The sequence below is a fragment of the Carlito syrichta genome, unplaced genomic scaffold, assembly GCF_000164805.1.
Source record: "Carlito syrichta isolate Samal-C Ts95f unplaced genomic scaffold, Tarsius_syrichta-2.0.1 Scaffold317106, whole genome shotgun sequence".
Taxonomy (NCBI): Eukaryota; Metazoa; Chordata; class Mammalia; order Primates; family Tarsiidae; genus Carlito; species Carlito syrichta.
Genome location: NW_007261202.1, coordinates 18,812 through 40,785, shown reverse-complemented (window position 1 = coordinate 40,785; position 21,974 = coordinate 18,812). Strand labels below are relative to the sequence as shown.

Below are 21,974 nucleotides of genomic sequence, written 5' to 3'. Positions count from 1 at the left end.
ATTTCTCAAAACATGGCATAAAAATGGCCAGCAGACATATTTTTAAATGCTCAACCTCACTATTCATCATAAATGCAAATAAGAACCACAATGAGATATCATCTCACCCCAGTTAGAATGGCTATCATCAAAAAGACAAGAAATAACAAATGCTGGCGAAGATGTGGAGCAAAGGAAACCCTTACACACTGTCGGTGGGAATTCAAACTAGTACAACCACCATGGAGAGCAGTATGGAGGTTCCTCAAAAAACGAAAACTAGAACTACCATATGATCAAAAATCCCACCATTGAGTGTTTATCCAGAGGGGGAAAAAATCGGCATGTCAAAGGGACCTCTACACTCCCCTATTTATTATAGCGCTATTCACAATAGCAAAGATATACAATCAACCCACATGTCTATCAACAGATGAAAGGATAAAGAAAATCTGGTATCTATACATAACGGAATACTATTCAGCTATTTTTTAAAAGATGAAATTCTGTCAACCAAGGCAACGTGGATGAGTCTGTAGTATATTAAGTGAAATAAGTCAAGCACAGAAATATAAATTCCACATGTTCTCACTCATATGTGAAAGCTGAAACAAATGAGCTCATGGAAGAAGAGAGAGAACTATGGGCATTAGTAGAAGGGGAGAGGGGAGGGAAGGATGGGGAGAGGTTGGTTAACAGATACAAATTACAGTTAGGTAGGAGAAATGGGCTTGGTGTCCTGCAACACTGTTGGATGAATATGGTTAGCTATACTGCATATATTTGTAAAGTTGAGGGTGAGGATTTTAAATGTTCACAATACAAAGAGGGGATAAATGTTTGACATATACAAATATCGAAATATCACACTGCACTCCATAAATATGGAGAATTATTATACATCTACTAAAAAGAATAAGTATTTTTTAAAGTTGGACTATTAAACAGGATAAATAAATAAACACATACTTACAGGGTGGTTTTTTTAGGTCTGTGAGCAAAGTGGGCTCACTGCTAATCTTGTTAGCAATCTAGCACATCTTTTGTAATCTATGAAAAATATTTAAAGGTAAATTATGCATACCATTACTATAAAAAGTGTCACTAATTTAAATAACAATAGCTTCAATTTAATAACTATCTAATATAGCAAGCGCTTGCCATGAATTTTCTCATTTAATAACGCAGTTGTAAAGATGCCATCATTATTTTAACTTTAAAGATGAGAAAAGAGGCTTACATGTTAATTATCTCATAACTAATAAACAATTTGATCCCAAAGTTTGCACTTTCTCCACCATGCTGTGTTACCAGTTAGTCATTTTGCCTTGAATCCAATGTGATGAATTTTCCCTAGTCATTAACTACTAGGAGTTGTTTTTGAAAAGATTATAACAAAACTCACTCCACATTTTGAGTATAATGAAATATTCCTCAAGATGAGCAACTAGTTAAAGATAAATAAAATGCTTAGAATTCATGTTCTTTAAAAGGAAAGTTCAGCTTAGAAAGGAATTTAAAAACAGCCAACTGAATTCCCACACATAATCATAATTTGGGCACTTTAAATGACGACACTTAAATATTATGTTTGGAATTATTAACTTCAGTAACTTAAGTATTCCAAAGAATTCATGAGAGCAAACTTTAAAACATATGCTATCATCCAGAAATATCCTGCACCCATTGTATAAATGACATGATATAAGAAAATTTACTTTTAAAATAACTTCTGAGAGAATTTTAACTTACACTTCATAGTCATCTTATTTTTTTCATTTATGTGAAAGAGCACCCTATTTATGCCAAGGAATTTGAATAATGACATTAGGTTGAAACCCTGACAAACATTGTGATCTTTCAGGAAATCTGGCTATTTTCAGATTTGGATAGAATCCCAATTAGAATGTGGTTTCATTCCTTAAAGTTTCAACAGCACGCACAAACTTTAGGCACTGTCAGTGTTATAAATAGTATCTCATAAGATGTTTAGTCTATAACTTCCCACCCACAGACAATTGAAACTCAAAATTATATACACTTATTGTTAAATAAAGATTTTTTAAAAACTGCTCAAGTTACTTACAAGCTGGTGTAGAGCAATCCCTGGTATTGTAATAGAGTCGATGAAAATGTTTGCTACATTCGGCTGAAAATGTGACTGGCCCTAGTGGACAGGAAAGGAATGCCTATTATAAACTTAAGCGTGTTTTCCAAACACATTTTGCTAGCACTTTATGGATGGAGATAATGTAACTGAAGTTTACATCCTTCCATGACCTTAAAAGAACTTGTCTGAGAGTTCTTCCCCTCACCCAGGCTCTGTGGGAGGTAGTGAGTTGTGGTCTATGAAAAATAATCCAAATTCATTCCACATTCCCAACATCTCACATAATGGAATCTTCACTTTCAGTAGAACGCTCTAGAATATTTAGAAGAGAAAAACTCTAGACAGAAAAAAAAATCCATAGCGAGCAGATCAAGTGGCTATGAAGAATAAAAAATAAATATCTTCAGTTCCTACTTTCTGTTCCCCGGTTTTTAAATAGAAATTAATGTTTATATGCAAAGATATTCAGTCCACTTTCTAGCTATAGTAATTTGTATCTTATTAGTGTCTGAGGCTATTGTAAAGAAGGCAGGGCCTGAGATTTTTCTCGTCTCTCCTCATAGATCCAGATCGGCCCCATTAAAATTTTTATCCTTCCTCTGGAGTCTACTTGTTGTAGAAGAGATGGGAAGTAGAGAGTCCTCAATCATGCTGCTAACAGCTGCCTAGAGGTGCTCAACATCCTTACACAGCTTTACGCTTCCGCTCGGTCCTCAGGACCACCCTTTGGAAGTTAATAAACAAACATGGCTCTTGGATTTGATTACGTGGGAGAACCACATCTTTCCCACATTATAGGCCTGGGATGTGAAATAAAAAAAGGTAGCTGGGATGGTTAGGAACTGAGAGGTAATAACAATAGTAAATATAAATGTGTGCAGTTCAAAATAATGTCATGATTTGCTAGAACTTGGGGCATGAGACAATGTCTAAATGACTCACAAAGTTGATATGAAGAACAAAACCGTGTCACAAGAGAATATTTCATCTGCATCGAAAATGTAGCATATACAAATCTGGCGTGTTTTAAAAATCTGCCTCTTTCCCATTCAAAACACTTACATGGCCCCCACTGGCTGGGCAGCACAGTCTAGATTCGTCAGCATGCCATTCAAAATTGTCTACAGCATAACTCCAATCTACCTTTCTAGCATATATTTGTCCAGTAGTCATGTGCATCCCGACCTAAGCCTGTCCACACACACCTGTCCTTACCCAAACCACACCATGGGCCTTCATGCTTGTTCAATGCATTGCTTCTGGCCAGAATGCCTCTCTCGTTCTGGGAAAGCTGTATTCGTCAACCTCAATACTGTGTTCACTCCAAGTCTTTCCTTGTAGCTCTTGGCCAAATTATTCACTTCCTGTGCATCCCTAAAACATTGCTTATACTTCTATTAACTTATCAAGTTCTAGTTTACATTACAGTTAATACTAGTCAGTAGCATTTGTCCATCTCTCCAACTGGACTGTGAGTCTCTTACAGACATTTATTTATCTGCGTATCCCAGTACCTAACCTAGTAACCTGCACACAATCTTTTTATTTAATTAAATCACTGGTAAATGTCATACATACATACCTGTGAAATGCTTTATGAATCTGTGTTTTAAGTTCAAATCTCTTGGGAAGATTTCTGAAAAAAAAATTAGAATTTCATGAATGTATTTCTACCTTTAAAAAAAAGCCTTTAATGTCCTAAACAGTTAATAAAGCACAAAACACATGAATCCGCAGCAGTTTATATGGCTGGTCCCCAATCTGTATCTCCAGCCTTGTCTGTTTCCTGGGGCTCCTGCTGGCTCTTCAGCTCTCCTGGGGACCTCTAACCAGTGCACAGTCAGAGCAGAATGTCTCATTCCCCTTCTGCTCAGACCTGTTTCTCCCTATACCCCTTGGTCTCAGTAAGCAGCAGCATCACTCTCTTCCTTTGCTCAGTCCCAAATCAAGAAGTTATGCTTGACTTCTTTTTTCCCTCGCCGCTACATCCAACCCATAAGTTAGTTTTGCATAGTCCGCCTCCAAAATATCATCCCAGACCCACACGCTTCCGTCCCGAGGTCGGTCCAAGCCACTCTACTTTTGTGACCATGCTTCTGCACCCATCTTCCAACCCGCCTTCTCTTCTTCCCTATCGCTGTTTTACTTCACAGTCGCTGGAGCAAACAAACGGAAATGTGCCTCAGGTCATGATATTGTCCTGCTTAGACAGCTTTGTGCTTTAGATACGATAAAATTTAAAAATCAAACTGCATCTCAGCCTCCACCTTGTACTCACTAAAAATTCATCATCCAGAAAAATGCAATTTATGCAACAGTCAGGAACACGTGCGACACTTTTGGAGGAAGAGAAAACTTCAACTTTCATTAAGTAATTGAGCCTGAAGTTTCTTAGCAGCTACGCATTTAAAAGCACAATGTTTTTTTATTTCAGATTGACTTCTGTGTAGGTCAAACATAATAAGATTACAGCAGGGAAATGAACACTTGTCACCTCCCCTTAGGTGAGTTTGAGCGTGTGTGTCACGAGTGTGACTCCATTGAGATGAGGCGGTGGTGACTGAGGCTTGGAAGATGAAGACACAGGCATCCTAACAGCCCGTGACATCCTGGAAGCTCTTGAGGGCCGTAAATACCTTTCTCCACACAGGTGGCTCCCCAGATCCTGGCAGCCTGTGTGACCTCAGGACACGATTACGCAGGGGTGGCAGGAGTGCCCAGAGATCGAAGCTCCCCTCTCATTTGACAATGAGCACCTGCATATGACAGTTAAAACTGATCCAGAAAACCAAAGCAGCAGTGAAATGAAGGTATTTCTTCATATAAGTCTTTTGGTGTTGTCTTCAATAATATTCCAGCCTGGGTGGACACGGTAGCTTATGCCTGTAACCTAGCATGAGTACCTGAGCCCATGAGTTCGAGACTAGCCTGGGCAACATAGAAAGACTCCATTTCATAAATAAATAAATAGTATATTCCAGTCTGAATATGAGTCATTCCCCCCGTAACTCTCAGAAACCAAGCATAGCAAATTGGCTTCTGTGGGGTCAATGTTCCATGTGATATTTGGGCCAGGCAGCTTCATGGATGGATTCTGGAAAGTGAGTGCAGTAGAAGTACCATGACTACAGCACGTTCAAATACTGCATAAACAATTCAATTTCCAAAAGCATTTTAGACTGTAATTTTAACCTGTAGACCCTGGGGCCAATGATGGCACTCAGGTTTGTGGAGAATCACATATTTTAAGCAAATTACCTCATCTTCTCTACCCCTGTAAGTTACATTTTCATCAAAGCAGTTGTCATGTTCTGATTGGCATGACAGTCACTGTGTGTGAGTCTGTCTCCACTACAGTATTGTGGGCTTCCTGAGAAAAAGGATGCTGTCTTGGTCTCCTGGTTATGTGCAAAGTGTACAACAATGCTTTGCTAAGATAGGGTACCCGGTACATGTTCAAGGAATGGAAATCTGAGAAGGTTGTTACTTTCAAATAGGAACAATCAATGCCTCACTTGCACTCAGCATAAGCCTCCAAGAAAATCACAATTTTCATTCACTTGAATTTTCACTTCAGAGTACAAATGTCACATAGGAATACATGAATATATAACAGATTGATTTAACTAAAACAGAGGAGTGGTTTTAAGTTGACACCTGAAGTAATGAGCCAGAAATAACTAGGTTAAAAGAAAAAAGATGGGATGAGAGGGAGACTGTGGTGTGTTCAAGTATTTGAGAAAGGACCAGGTGGCTGAAGGAGAGGGACATGAGATAAGCCTGCAGGTGAAGGTGGGCCTTACAGTCAAGTTTCAAGTTCTTTGCAAACGTTGTACTTAATTCTTTTTTTTTTTTTTTGAAGATTAGAGAACATAGTTTATTTAGAAAGTAAAGAGAGAGAGAAAAAGAAGATTCACCTCCCCAAGGCAGGGAAGGGAGCCAAAGCTTAAGAAAGCATGGCCCAAGCCAGGCTCGGTGGTTCAGCCTGTAATCATGCGCCTTTGGGAGGCTGAGGTGAGTGGATTGCGTGAGCCCACGGGTTCGAGACCCGCCTGGGCAGCAAGACCTTATCTCTACAATAAATCAAAAAATCAGCCGGCCGTGGTAGCGCGTGCCTGTAATTCCAGCTACTTGGAAGGCTGAGGCAGAAGGATCGCTGGAGCCCAGCAGGTCGAGGCTGTGGTGGCTGGGAGCGGCCACTGCACTCCAGTCTGGGCGAGAGAGTGAGACTCCAACTCAGAAAAAAGAAACATGGCCCCTTGTGCTTAATTCTGTGGGCAATGAGAAGTCACAGGGTTTTAGGCAAGAGTATGGCATGGTTAGCCTCCATTTTAAAAAGATCATTATGAGGAAAGAGGAAATGGGGAGATGGTGGTTAAAGCATACAAAGTTGCAGACATGTAGGATGAACTAGTATTAAATAACTAATGCACAGCAGGAGTCTCTAGTTATAATATTATGTTGTGTTTGGGATAATTGCTAAGAGAGTGGGTTTCAGGTGTTCTGACCACCAAAGGAAGGGTGACGGTGAGATGATGATGTGTTAATTTGCTTGACCATAGTAACCGCTTCACCATATACAAGTAGTTGACCCAAACGTCCTTTTGTGGCACATGGCTATAATTGTATTTCTGTTGACTAGCACTGGTCTATACAGGGGTTAGCAAACCCCAAGTCATAAGCCAAATCCAGCCTTATACCTGCGTGTGAGAAAAGTTCTGTTGGAACATAGCCACTCCATTCATTGATGTTTTGTCCATGGTTACTTTTTCATTGCAGTGGCAGAATTGAATACTTGTTCCAGAGATGGTATGGTACACAAAGTCCAAAATATATACTATCTAGCACTTTCAAGAAAAATTTTTGTCTGTAATACTCTCCTACTTATATTCAAACAAACTAGAATATTGAGTTATTTTTCCAAAGAAAGCATAGAAATAACCCAAATAAATTAAATAAATAAATGAAAGAAACTAAAATGGTGGGAGGCACCAGCAAGCAGAATTCTGGGGATAGGAGAGAAGAGTCACTTTTCCATGCATATCCTTTTTATTACTTTTAACTTTTTAAACATAAATTCGTATTAATTTTTCAGTAAAAAAAAAAGTTGATTGAAAATGGATTTGCATTTAGTCACTAGATGCACCTATGATAATTTTTGATCCACAAACTATTAAATTAACAACCTAATATAAGAGAGCTACTCAAACAACAAAATTAGCTGATTGATCTCTGATTTTAAAAAATAGTCTAAAAAAGAAATGTCTATAATGATAGAAATATAAGCCACACATATAATTTTTTATTTTTAGGAGCCACATTAAAACAAATAAAAAGAAACAGTTGAATTAATTTAATCGCTTATTTGATCTAACCCAGTGTATCCAAACTATTGCCATTTCGATACATAATCAGTATTTTAAAATTACTAGTGAGATAGCTGACATTTTGTAGTCTAAGTTTTCAAAATCCACTTACAGCACCACTCACACTCTCTCTCTCTCTCTCTCTCTCTCTCTCTCTTTGAGAAAGCAGGATTTATTGAGAGGACAGAAAAGCTCCCACAGCGGGAGGGGACCCAAAGGGGTTACCCCACAGTACATCTCAAGTATTCAATGGCCACAGGTACCCCCTGGCTGCTGTGTTGGACAGTACAAGTCTAAAATGTGGGCCCCCATCCTATGCTATGCAACCATAATTGTGTAAAAGATGGCACATTTGGAGGGATTAAAAATGAAAGGATCTCCAAGTAATGCAAAATCATTATCCTGGAACAACTTGAATAAGCCATGATGGCATTCATCCCATTTGTAAAGGTTTCTAGTTTTAATTTAACCAAACAGTTGCCTGGCTAGGCGTGGCGGTTCATGCCTGTAAGTCCAGCACTTCGGGAGGCCAAGGTGGGAGGACTGCTTGAGCCCAGGAGTTCGAGACCAGCCTGGGCAATGTAGCAAGACCTCATCTCTACAGAAAAGCAGAAAATTAGCATGCCTGTGAGTCCCAGCTATTTGGGAGGTCGAGGGGGAAAGTTCGCCTGAGCCCAGGAGGTTGAGGCTGCTGTGAGCTTGTGATCGTGACACTGCACTCCAACCTAGGCGACAGTGAGAACATGACTCAAAACAAAACAAAACAAAACAGCTACCACTCTCATCAATTTCAAGTTTACAATATCTTTTAAAGGGAACAAATTTACATATGTATGCATACGTATATGTATTTGCTTATCTCTCACTCTTATTTTCTTGTCAAAAAATGGGCACAGATCATGAGAAATAATTAAAACCACAACAGAGTATAGCTAGAAAACAAAATAGCCGGGCTCAGTGGCTCAGCCTGTAATCCCAGCACTTTGGGAGGCTGAGGTGAGAGGATTGCCTGAGCCTGCAGGTTCGAGACCCACCTGGGCAACTTGGCAAGACCTCATCTCTACAATAAATCAAAAAATGAGCCGGGCATGGTAGCGTGCGCTTATAGTTCCAGTTACTCGGAAGACTGAGGCGGAAGGATCGCCGGAGCCCAGCAGGTCGAGGCTGCGTTGGCCGGGAGCGGCCACTGCACTCCAGTCTGGGTGACAGAGTGAGACACCAACTCAAAAATAAAATAAAATAATTGAAAATGTTTATTGTTTGCTTCTACCTACATATAGCTTGACTATCTTATCATAAAGATAATGATTTTTTTGCTATGATTTACTCTTGACAAAGGCATGTTAACTGACCCTCAGTCCTTTATGAGGTACATTATTTATGTCTTAATCTAGCATGACATTAGGTACTTAAATGAAAATGCTTGCTGTATAGTTCTTTGAGTTATTTCTTTTGCTTAAAGACTAGGACTATTAATCTTTTTTCATCATATTAAAAACAGTTCTATTTTCAAAAATAAAAAGTTACCTGTTTTAATTCAGTGCTGAGAGAACTGCAGATGGTAAGAGGAGAAAAATTCAAATTTATTAAATAGATGGTAGAAAAGCCAGCTGACTTGTAACCACATTCAAGCAATACTTTTTAAAAATACTAATTTTAAAGTACTTAAAAATAAACTGTCATATAATGTGTACCTTCCTCTTTCCTTGTATAGTTATATGGCATCTGTACTAATATATACTTGTATATGTATAAATATTTATAAATTCATGGTTTTATATTATGCCTTTTCTAGTAGAGTTTAACATATTTAAATAGACAGTTGTACTTGTGTAACTCTCTTTTTCATGTAACTTTTTATGAATCCTAAGGCCATTTAAGGGCTGCAAATTATACACAGTATCAAAAAGTGAGTCAAACTGGTTGCTTATTATTTTCTAAATTTTTGCTATTTAAGGTATGTTCTACAGACCAACAGCATCGCATCTTCTGGGAGCTTTCTAGAAATGCAGGCCAGCCCCGGCTAAAGGCTTGGACTTTTAAAAAACTAGAACACACCATATTGGGCATACCCCTATTTCATACATATTGTCTTTGGCTGCTTTTGAGCTGCAAAGACAGAGTTGAATACTTGTAAATACTCTCTTCTGCTTTACATACAGAATCAATACAAATGTATCTGCCTTAAGATACTATGTCCAGTTAGCAGGCTGATAAAAGGAAAAAAAATTAAAAAAAGAAAAAGCACTGTATTGTGTACTCGTTTCCTAGGCCTGCCATAACAAAGTTCTACCAACTGGATGGTTTACATCAAAAGAGACTTATTGTCTCACAATTCTGGGGGGTTAGAAGTCTGAAACCAAGATATGGGCAGGACCACGCTCCCTCTGAAGGCTCCAGGGAAGGACTTTGCTTTGCTTTTTCCAGCTTCCGGTGGTTCCTGGCAATCTTTGTCATTTTTTGGCTTGTAGATGCATCATTCCACCCTCTGCCTTCATTAGTACATGGAGTTGTCCCATATCTCTGTATCTCCACATGTCTGCCATCTCTCAGGGACACCAGTGATACTGAATTAAGGACCCACTCAACTCCACACGATCTCATCTTAACCAAAATATCTGCAACGACCCTATTTCCTAATAAAGTCACATTCTGAGTCATAGGAGCATTAGAACTTCAGCATGCTTTTAATTATTTTTTCATCGCAAATAGCTTAAATAGACAGAATTTACATCCTGAAACTAAAAACAGAATGTTTGGAAAGATGTCAACTGCTTTCAAGAGTGATATAATATTTTCAAATAAGATTTTTATTACTGAACAGTTTTAAATGCACAGAAAAGTACAGACCATTCCCCTATACCCTACAACCAGTTTCTCCTAGTATTGTCATTTACATTATTACGGTACATTTTTTGCAATTAATGAATCAATATATTATTAATCACTACAGTCCATACTTCATTTATTAGTTTTTGCTTAATGTCTTTTTTTAGTATATTTTTTCTGTCCCAAGATCCATATTACACTTAGTTGTCATGTCTTCTTTGGCTCCTCCTGGCTGTGACAGTTTCTAAAAATTTTGTTGCTTCTGATTATTTTAACTGTTTTGAGGAATCCTGATCGGGTATTTTGTAGAACGTCTCTCATTTGAGATTTATCTGAGGTCTTTCTCATGATTAAACCAGGGTAGATTTCCTTCTGATTTTAAATCACAGGCCAGGAAATGTAAAGTAGACTTCCTTCTGGTTTTAAATCACAGGCCAGGGTTATGGGTTTTAGAGAGGAAGACCACCAAGGTAAAGTACTATTTTAATCACACCCTGCCAAGGGTTCACATGATCCTCATGACATATGTTTGTTAATGTTGACCTTGATCACCTGGCTGAGGTAGTGTTTGTCAGGTTTCTCCACTGTGAATTTACTCTTCTTCCTTCTCACTACTGCACTCCTCGGAAAGAGGTCACTATGCTCAGTCCACATTTCAGGGTTGAGGAGTTAGACTTCTTTTCCTTGAGGATGCAGTATCTACACAAATAACTAAGAATTCTTCTTTATGGGAGACTTGCCTCTTTCCTCTCAGTTATCCATTTATTTATCCAACTGTTAATTTATGCCAGTAGGGAACTCGTGGATATTTACTTTATACTTTGGGTTATACGTTATTAATCTAATACACTTTCTTTATTTTGTTGCTCAGATGATTCCAACTTTGGTCATGAAGAAATGTTTTAGTTGGCTCCTTTGTCCCTTTGACCCTGTCAGTAAGGGAGTTTTTATTACTTTGTATTCTTATCACTTTTTAAAATTCCTGCCACTCCCAGAGACTCCAGGCTTATCTTGTATTATTTCTTGTCCTTGTCCTAGTATCTGGGATTTCTCCAAGAAGCCCTGGTTATTTTTTATTGGAGAAGGGCACTAGAAACCAAGATCTGGACACTTGCAGTGCTCCTTGCTCCTAGGGTGTAGTTGCCTCTAGGGTCTCTCAACTGACAGTACAAGAAAATATATGTGTGATGTAAATAAGTGACTTGATTTTGACTACATCTAGTGTTTAAATTATTTCTAAGAAATTGGACCATGGTGCTTAATAGAATATATTTTTAGAATGTACAGTATCTGTAACATTTCACTGGTGATATTACAAGAACAACAAAGATTCGTTTTAAGTGGTCTGAATTCAAATATATAGTCATATCGATTCATACTCTGTACCCAACTGTGCCTACTGTCCTCTCTTAAGACCAGATGGCCACGCTTTGCCTTCTCAAAGTAAAATTCTGTGTCAAGGGATACCTACAAAAATGTCTTGAATTTCTTTTATAAATTGAGGTAGACAAAATAAATAATTCCTAAAGTCCTTTCCAAGTCCTATGTTATAAAATATTATGACAAAATTCTAACTTTACATGAAAGACAAAGTATTAAATGAATCCAGAGACCTTGAAAAACTACAAAATCGTGTTGCAAAGTAGATTTCCTTCTGGTTTTAAATCACAGGCCAATTCATGTTTAAAATTTAAACTTTAGCCATTTTATTTGAAGACTAATCTCATGAAAATGATTTATTCTGTTTCTGGTTTAATCTAGTTAATCCCTCTCCCAGATTTAAAATTATCATTTCCATAGAAACTTAAAAACACAAGCGAGATTCTTACAAAAATGCTAAAAACATTTCAAAAACCAATAGTTATACAGCATTTTACACCCTGATAATTTTTTTTTTTTTGAGTTGGAGTCACTCTGTCACCCAGACTGGAGCGCAGTGGTTGCTCCCAGCCACCGCAGCCTCGACCTGCTGGGCTCCGGCGATCCTTCCGCCTCAGCCTTCCGAGTAGCCAGAGTTACAGGCGCGCGCTACCACATGCCCGGCTGATTTTTTGATTTATTGTAGAGATGAGGTCTCGCTGCCCAGGCGGGTCTCGAACCCGCGGGCTCAGGCAATCCACTCACCTCAGCCTCCCAAAGGCGCGGGATGACAGGCTGAGCCACCGAGCCCGGCTAACCCTGATAATTTCTTTATGTGCAATCAATTATTAAGAATGACAATCAAATGACAGTAGATCAGTACTAGCAGAAAACACAGAATCCAGTCTTAATGATGTTCTTGGATCAAGCAGCTAGAAGCCTTATCAACAAACCGAGTGACCGGGAAACCCTAGAGGGCTATTAATCTAGTGGTAAATTCACACCACCCTAAAAGCACAATCTCCAAGAAGCAAAAAATACCTGCCAGAAACGAAGGACGAGAGAACAGAGCACAGGTTCCTACAGGAAAAGGTCAAGTTTGAGATTCCTAGAGTGGAGATATTCCACAGAGAGCGGATATATGAATTGTAAAAACAAGGAAAAGACAAAGGAAGGAAGTACGTTTCAGAATCAGTCATGCACAAGCAATAGTTGGAACTAGAAGAATGCACAGAAATCACATAACAGGACACTTCATGTATGAAAACTCCAAGGATAAGCATGGAACCCTGGGGTGGACAAACGCTTAAAGGGCGGCCAAAGAAGAGGTGTTTAGGGAGAGGAAGAAGATGTGGTCAGAGAAGCAAGAGAACACAGTAAGAATAAGTGTGGAGACAGGAATCATTTAAAGAGGACAGAGAAGGGCCAACCACAGCAAAGCACACAAGAGACCAAGTAAGATAAAGACCAACTCCCCACAGGGTATTATGTGGGGAACAGTCGGCACCGTGGGCAGGAACGGATGACGGAGGACCGGGCAAGGTTGGCAAAGAAGGTAGACTGTGCCCAGCGGGTTACATGAATCATCCTTCTTATTATCTATGTTTCTGATGCTTTGACACCTTTGGGCCTTGCTGATCATGGAGAGTCTGCCCCTCCCAAGGCTAGCCAATTCTAGAGAGGGTAAAGGGCTCACCTTCAAGCTCACCTTTCATTTGCAAACCAGAGCCCAGACCTCTCATCATCTCCCCTGTGAGACTCTCAGACTCCATGCCAATATTCCTCTGTCCTAATCACCCCAGGGCCGGGTACCAGACAGCGAGAGACAGCCCTTGCTCCAGAGCCCACTGAAATCATTCAAACCGGCCAGTTCCGAGTTTGTTTACCCTGCCTTGACTTCCCTGCAGAAATCACAATACAAGCTCTTCCCCACACCTGCCCCATTCCTTCTTCCTCCTAGCTTCCCCTGGTGCTTCCCCATGTGGCCGTGTGAGGTGCGCTGTGCCTGCTGTTTTTAAGGACCCATGAGGATAAACTTCTTCCTTCGTGACGGTCATTTCCATGTCTTCATGTCTCACCAACATCCCTACTGAAAACTAATCCCAGGTACATTTTTTAACACGGGTGATGACAGATCCCAGGGAGAATGCCAACCTGGTTGTATTTGCTTTATATCCTCTGGCAACAACACAGAAAAAAATGTTACAGGAAAACTTAAATCTCTCCTTGTAATCTTCTATAATAATTTTAGATTAACTTTTTAAAAATAGAATATATTGCTTCCCAGATGAGGCAATGGAATTCTTTACACAGCAAGAGTTCTCCAGTGTGTTTCAAAACACCGTACTGTGAACAATTTTTGAAACGTGTAATTGTTACCTAATTATCATATGTTAAAAATTTTACCAAAGTAATTTTTTTTGAGTTGGGGAGGTCTCACTTTGACACCGAGGCTGGAGTACATGAGCCTTCCACTTCAGCCTCCAGAATGCCTGGGACTACAAGCACATGCCACACCACACTTGACTTTTTTTTTGGTAGAGATGAGGTCTCACTATGTTGCCCAATCTGGTCTCAAATTCATGAGCTTAAATGATCCTCCCACTTCTGGCCCCCAAAGTGTTGGGATTACAGGTGTGAGCCACCACAACTGGTATTTACCAAAGTAATTTAAAATATTTGACTGGATAATAAAATAGAACAAGTACTCACAGGAAATATTTTATATGTGGGTTTATAATATTGGCTTGATAAAGGCAACAAGCTGTAATAATACAATAATACAATTGAACCAAAATTTAACTTGTCAATGTATGGAATAAGCAAGTTTACTCTTCAGTGCCCACATAACCTAGCATATGTTAGGATTCTTTTGAAGTATATTTTATATTCATTCTATTTGTGAAGAATTTTTTAAGAAGTGGCTATTTTAACACTTTGTCAATTTATGCAGTAGTAATGAGTAATTCTTTAACATAGTAATCGATTTGTATTCTTTTAACTTACATTTCAGACTATAAATCCTGCCCTGTTTAAATAAGATTTTGCTTTGAAATCTATGAGGGAACACAGAGAAGGGTCACAAAAACATTTATGCATTTAGTTTAAGCAGATAATATTCCAAACCCAACAGAAAGTTGTGTTTTTCCTTTCTTAGCATCAGGCATATCTTCTGGCAATAGAAAATCTCTTATAAATAAATATAGCCCAGCTTTGAAGCTGTCATGATGACATTTATCGTTTCAGATTCACCATGGCTGATGCTACGTGTGCTTTGAGAGAGCAAGAAGCCAGCCGTCCTCAGCTTCCAGACCAGGAGTCCTGTCGGGTCCTCCTCACCCCTCCTCTGTTGTTCAGTCTTCACAAGAAGCCCATGATGGGCTCATCCCCATGGCACAGATGAGACACTTGGAACTCAGAGATACACCCTGCCCAGGGTCCACAGCAAGCCTAGAACCAGTGTTTTCTGTCTCATGGAAATGATCCATAGCCATGAAAGTATTGGAAAGCTTTAGTAGTATTAATAATAAGTATGAATAATAAACTAGTATTGACAATAAATATGATTTGTTAATAAACAATCATCTAGAATTACTCATCTTTCAGAGTTTCTTTTTTTTAATGAATATTACCTTTTTTATTTTAAAGATGTGGGGTACAGTTCAGGGTTAGGTAAACAAATGTTCATTATGCAGGTACCTTTGTTGAAGAGGTGTGCCCCCCTGTTCCCCAGGCAGATTCCCAGTACTGGCAATCCCGCTTTCCCACTCCCCTCTCAGCAGTTTCCTGTAACTGTCAATCATTTTCTTATAGTATTATGATAATTGTTCAAGGTTTGCCTATGAGTGAGAACATGTGATACTCAGTTCTTTGTTTCTGTGAAAGATCACTCAGTATTATAGACTCTAAGTCCATCCAGGTTGCTGCAAAGTTCATGATTTTGTCCTTCTTCATGGCTGCATAATATTCCATTGTGTATATGTACCAATTTTTTTAAATCCAGTCCTCTTTTGATGGGCAACACAATTGGTTCCATGTTCTTGCTACTGTGAACAGTGCTGTGATAAACATGCATGTGCAGGTATCTTTTTTATAGAGTGATTTGAGTTCTTCTGGGTATATTCCCAGTAAGGGGATTGTGGGGTCATATAGAAGGTCGATTTTTAGATCTTTTAGGAATCTCCAAACTATTTTCTACAGAGGTTGCACTAGTTTACACTTCCACCAACAGTGCAGAAGTGTTCCCTTTTCCCCCGCATCCTCTCCAGTATCTGTTGTTTTTTGAGTTATTGATGTTATTAATAATAAACTAGCACTAATAATACGTATGAATAACAAACTAGTATTAACAATAGATAGTATTAATTAACAAACTATCATCCAGAATTATTCATCTTTCAGAGTTTTAACTTTTTAGTATTTTTGCTTTCTTGTTTTCTCACAAGTAACTACCTCTTAAAAAAGCGAAAAGACATTGTCTTTAACAGTTGGCTTACATAATTTATCGTATGTCCACAGAGAAAAGATAGCCTATCAAGCATGAAGTAGACATGTAGATGAATCAAAGTGAATAGTAATTATGTATTCTGTAGAATTTAAGCAAAGTCGAATGTTCATATGTTAAAATACAAAATATTAACAGGAGAGCAAGATACTCACAATCGACGCACGCTTCAAGAACAGCACTTGAATTTTAGATGATTAACTTGTCATTTGATTGAACTCATCTCCAGATAAGTGCTTTTCCAGGGAACAAGAGTGGGCCTTTGTGACTAGCTGCCCTCGTGGTTCTCACTCTCCTGAAGCAGGCCCACCCTTGGACCACTTCAGTTCTCACCTTCATGACTTTGTTACAGCCCAGCCTTTTCTCCTAGGGTCTCCCAGCTGCTGAAGGTAAGCTGGCCTACACGCAGTGGCTGAAACAATGTTTTCCAAAGTGGATGCTTCAAAACCTAATTCTGTAAGATGCAAATAAATGATCCGATTTTTTAAAAAATTGGATGATTGTTTCATAAAGTTTCCTTCCTGCAGGACTTAACAAGTTGCTTTGTCTTAGTCCAGGAGTTCAAAACAAGCCTGGGCAACTTGGCAAGACCTCTTCTCTACAATAATTTTAAAAATTAGCCAGTCATGGTGGCGCATGCCCGTGATTCCAGCTATTTGGAAGGCTGAAGCAGAAGGATTGTCTGAGCCCAGCAGGTCAATGCTCGGGTGGCCGTGAGTGTGCCACTGCACTCCTGCCTGGGTGACAGAGTGAGACTCCAACCCTCCCAAAAAAAAAGATATTAACACTCAAAGTTTCTTTTGAAAAATTTAATTCCTTCTAAAAAGTAAAAATGATTCTTCCTTAAAGTAGTCTTGCTATGGTGAAATTGGTGGGTTATAAAGTATTAAAACAGCATAACCATCAGTGCTCAACTTAAAGGGACTCACACTCAAGCAGATATAATAATGTAGCATCAGACTAATATGAGTTACAGTATGAGGAGTGATATAGGAAGAAAAATGCTATGTTCAACAAAGAAATAAATCATTACTGAAAAAGATGGTCTAATCAAAAAGACCAACAATAACTCCAAGTAAATCGCATTTTAATAAATTCTAGCCGGGGGTGGTGGTGCACGCCTGTAGTCCCAGCTACTCAGGAAGTTGAGGCAGTAGAATTGCCTTAGGCCAAGAGATCAAGCTGTGGTGAGCTGTGATCGTGCCACTGCACTCCAGCCTGGGCGACAGAGTGAGACTCAGATTCAAAAAAATCTTTTTAATCTATTAATATGTAAAAGATTATACGTTTTTCAAACATGACGTAAGTTGTATAGCTACTATTTTTTGACAGGGTATGTTAGTAGATACAGAATTAGGGTTATAACAAACGTCTAAACTCCAGAATGCTACTTTACATTGCTGTGATGTTCCCTACAATCACAGACGCAGAAGGAAACATCACCTGGTCACATTTTTCTACCCTTCTCCCACACAGCTGCAAAAATCTTAGAAGTCTGCTCTTCAGTGCTGTACAATTCATTTCCAACAATAAACTGAAGACCAAGGGAAAAAGTAACAACAAAAAGGAATTTTTTAAATCCTAATTTTCGGGATTGGCAGTTGAGGGAAACTGCTAGGGGAGGGAGGGGCATACCTCATCAGTAAGGGACCTGCATAATCAACATTATACACCTAACCCTGAATTGTACCCCACATCTTTATAATAAAAAATAATAAGATAAAATAAAAATAAAACCCTAGTTTTCCTAACCAATATGCAATTGGAAAGTAGTTCACTGGGACTGACCATTCCAGGGAGAGAGGATCCCTCAGAGTGATTCTGTCAACTTCTGTAGAGTTTCCTAACTTAGCAGCTAGATAAATGAGCTCCTGCAAACAAGCAACAATTATTGCCTGGAACACTGTGAGTGGGCAGAAAATCATTCATATAAGTTAGCTCTGGCTATTCACGAGTGCTTATGATCACAGCAGCTAGCTACCATGCCTAACAAACTTCTGGTCATAGCAACTGCCAAATATACCTGTCAAAAAAGCATGTAAGACCTTTCCACCTTGACCTCTTCCCATGCTAACAGTTTTCAGTGCATCAAACAGCCTCACATAACTGCAAATAAAATATAAATATTAAAGTGGACGGTGATGAATATGTTCATTTGTTTGACTGTAGTAATCATTTCCTATGTATGCATGTGTCAAAACATCATGTTGCAGTCTTAAATATATATCATAAAAATATATTTTTGAAGTACCTATCTATATCCCCTCCCTGGAGATACGCAAAGTAGCAAAATATATATATATATTATTTATGTGGAAGAAAGTGTTACCCACCAGGTATGACTAAGTGAGCAGATATAATAGTCACAGACTTACAGTAGAAGGAATTTGGGTTGTACAAATAAAATTCCATTATTACACAAGTCCCATAGTGTTCAAGTATATCTGGGACTTTCAAAAGTTTTATTAGATCTGCGGGGGGGGGTAGTGGGCATTGAAAGTGAATGTAGGGTTTAAGTATTTTTGTACCCATAAACAACTGCAAAGATATCACAATGGAAGAGGGTCAAGGTGAACAGATCGAATTCCAACAACAGGCAGAGTAAGGGGAGCACATTCCCGGAGACGGCCGAAGAATATAAGCACAGTCAGAGGGGCAGGTGTGAAGCATGCGACGGACCCAGAGACACAGCAGCCCCTGTGAGAGCCACAGAAAGGTAGGTGGGGTGGTCACAAAGGAACTTGAATGTCCTCCCTTCAAGAGAAGTTGGGACTGTCTTGGAAAATCAAGAGAAGCCACTGCAGTCTTGTAACCAGGGAGTGACCAGCCTCACACTCCTGATGAAGAAGGTTCATTTGCACCTGTTCAGAATCACCTCGCCAAAATGACCTTCACGTTCTCTTCCTAAGCTCCAAGTCTGCAAGGTTTTACATCAGAACAACAACAGCCCAAGCACTACACACATCTTCCTCCAGAAAGCCTGCAGAAATAAGGTAAATGTTTATTGAAATCTCTTGAAAAGGCAGCAGTAGTGAAGAAGATGCCGCACACATCAATACTTGCTAATAGTCCCTCTTACGCTTCCATCTTCCACATTTCACACCAATTTATTTTCTGTCAAAAACTCCTCCGAACCTCTTCTCTCCTCCCATGATAGCCCATTTCTCCGCCTTCTGATCTCATCTTTCTTTCACTGGGTGGGTATCCTAACACCCCCTTTCTCTTGCCAGAGAGTTCCTGGTTTGCTCCGTTCTGCTGGTGTGACACTCAAAGACAATGGAAGGAGATCACAGGAATAAGAGGGCAGGGGTGCAGGTTCCGAAAACACGCACTTTCTGATTCTTATCACCATAAGACAGACTGGCAAGGGCATTGGACAGAGTGACCCAGAAGGTCACTGTAACACTCTCATGAGGATGGGGGAAGGACACCAAGACAGGAGGACCAGATCTGAGAGACGGTGAAAGCAGGATGTAGCTCAACTGAGTTGAGTGCTTCAAGAACAGCCAGCCACCATCCGAGAGACCTCAGATGTGTGTGGCATAGCTAAATGAACGGACAGATCCATGCGTGCACATGGGCTGTGGGAGAAAGAAAAGTCAGGGATGGTGAGTCAGAGTGTTCCCATGGCCCTAACACACCTCTCCCCTTGCCCTAAGCTCCACAATCCTCAGGGCACCCGCACTGGCCTTTCTTGCTTCTGCCTGGAAATGAGCCTCCCACCTCCAGCCTCACAGCTGTGTTCAGGGAAACCGCCTACCTGACTGAAAAGGGAGAATGCGCCATTGCAGGTTCAGCAAAGACGTCAGAGCCCAGAACATGTACATTAGGCCTGGGTGATGGAGTTTCTTAGGACACTGCAGGGTTATGGGAGCAGGATTCCAAGCACACCTGGGGGTGGGGGAGAGCCCCAGGCCTCCAGGACCTGGGAGAGAGTTCCTCCTGCATGAACAGGAGAAGTTCCTCCTGCCAGTCCCTGAGTGTGTCCCATGAGAACATCTAGCTAGGACCTTGTCCTTCATATTCTTATGTTCTCATGTCCTAGTTTGTCCCTGATCCATGCCCAAGTGTTTCACTCAGACACAGATACAGATGTCACGGGCCATTCTTTGTCTCCCCACGTGTATAAAGCACAGCAAACAAATGATGAAACCACCGCAAACAGTTACAGAACGCAGGGGACTTTGTGGGTGACCCGCAGGTCACTTTCTACCGAGCTATCTTGCTTTTCAAAACTTTAGATGGTTGTCGTTCTTATTGTAACTATTAACAAAATGTTCCATTTTATCCCTGGTAACTCACTTCGGGGAGCCTTCACTGTCTCCGAATCCAGTGGGAAAGATCTGCTCAACCCAGGGGAAACAGAAGGGCTGAATGAACGTGTTCCCACAAATGTTTTGCAGTCTGCGACTTTCTCCCGTTCCTTTCGCCTTCCAGAGTGACGGTTTCGTGACCGGAGACGGATACTCGAGCTAATGGTAACTTTAAGTCCACATGTACGATCCGTGTGGCAACATCATTGCACCCCCACGCTGTGGTCACGCTCCCTGCCAGACCCCAAGGGGGGGGGAGAAAGGGGAGGGGAGGAAAGGGGGAGGGGGGCGCAGTGGCTCCGCCCAGGTCCTCCACCCACCAGCTGGGCAACCCACCGCAGGACCCCGGGCTCAGGCCATGCCGGTGTGTACTAGCTGCCGCCCTCCACACCCACACGTGCTGCGGAACCGCAGACCTCTGCAGCCTGCTTCTCTGGGCACGGGCAGGAACCAGAGTTTGTGAAGTTAGTGAGCATCTATTTGCGTGATAGCTATCGTGAAAGACAAATGATCATCAGAAAATCCTCTCTGCTTTTTGAGCAGTGGAGTGGGAGGCAGACAGGGGCTGGGAGCTGTGACCCCGCAGCCAGGCGGAGGCTGTTGGCATCCGGAGGGACCCCCGGGGCTTGCTCTCTGGCCAAGCCAGGCGCGCGAAGCCACGAAGTGCCCCTGAAGAAGGGCTCTTTCTCTCCCAGCCTCGGCCAGCAGCTCCGCTTTGCTCTGTGTCTGCAGAGTCTCTCTTCTTTCCTCGCCATCTTCCTTCCCGCCCTGGGGTCCCGCAGCCCCCTCCAGTCCATCCTCAGCGGCCCCGCCGCACCCGGACCCCTTTCCCTGGGCTGGCCAGTGTCCTCCGCCTTCGCACGACTTCTCTCCCTTTGGGTGTCCCGCGACCCTCTGCGGAGGCTGTTTTACCTCCCTCCTCATCCCTCCCACTTGCCTTGGGCATCGAAGTGGCCGGACCCTGAGCACCCGAGGCGGGTCTGAGAGCAGCCGGCCGCGCCTGGGGCCCTTCGAAACCGACCTGGTGGACAGGTCCGAGCTAACACGAGCCACCGCAGCCTGCCGAAATCCGCCTCCCCGCCGACCGTTCCCTGCAGCCCCCTTGAAGGGGAAAGCAAAGGGGCATCCCGAGCACGTGCGGGTGTCTGCGGGCAGTAATCTCAGTTAATCCTCCAAACCCCGGAAGGCCCAGGAACCGGGCGCTGACAGGTGCACGACCTGCGCGCGACCCCGGTGAGCAGTGGAACCCAAGTCTTTGGGCTGCGCTGCCAGTGTGTCTCCAAAAAGGCTTCTCACGCCCGGGAAGGGGCACCAAAAGCTGGTTCCTTTGCTAGATGGGGTTTGGTCTTTAAATCTCAACTATGTTGTCCCCAATAAACTCATCACCGCTTTCTCTGAGAACCCGGTTATCTGCGGAGACGCTCTCTGCTCTGCAGTGATCACCCAGGCTTCTCGGAGGGAGTGCCTTGTCCGGCTGGTAGAGGAATCAACCGAGGCGAGGGCATCTTTTTTTT

General features: G+C 41.2%; 1 protein-coding gene across 1 annotated transcript in view; it reads right to left on the bottom strand.

Moving 5' to 3' along the window:
- Nucleotides 1-964: 964 nt before the first annotated feature.
- The window catches only part of ALKAL1 (ALK and LTK ligand 1), a 21,449-nt gene continuing 439 nt past the window's right edge, over nt 965-21,974 (bottom strand). Inside the window, exons 2-4 of the mRNA XM_008074712.1 lie at nt 3,672-3,725; nt 2,066-2,146; nt 965-1,029 (exon numbers count right to left, since the gene is read on the bottom strand). Of these exons, the coding sequence (XP_008072903.1) occupies nt 965-1,029; nt 2,066-2,146; nt 3,672-3,725 (200 nt within the window). The remainder of the gene's footprint in view (nt 1,030-2,065; nt 2,147-3,671; nt 3,726-21,974) is intronic.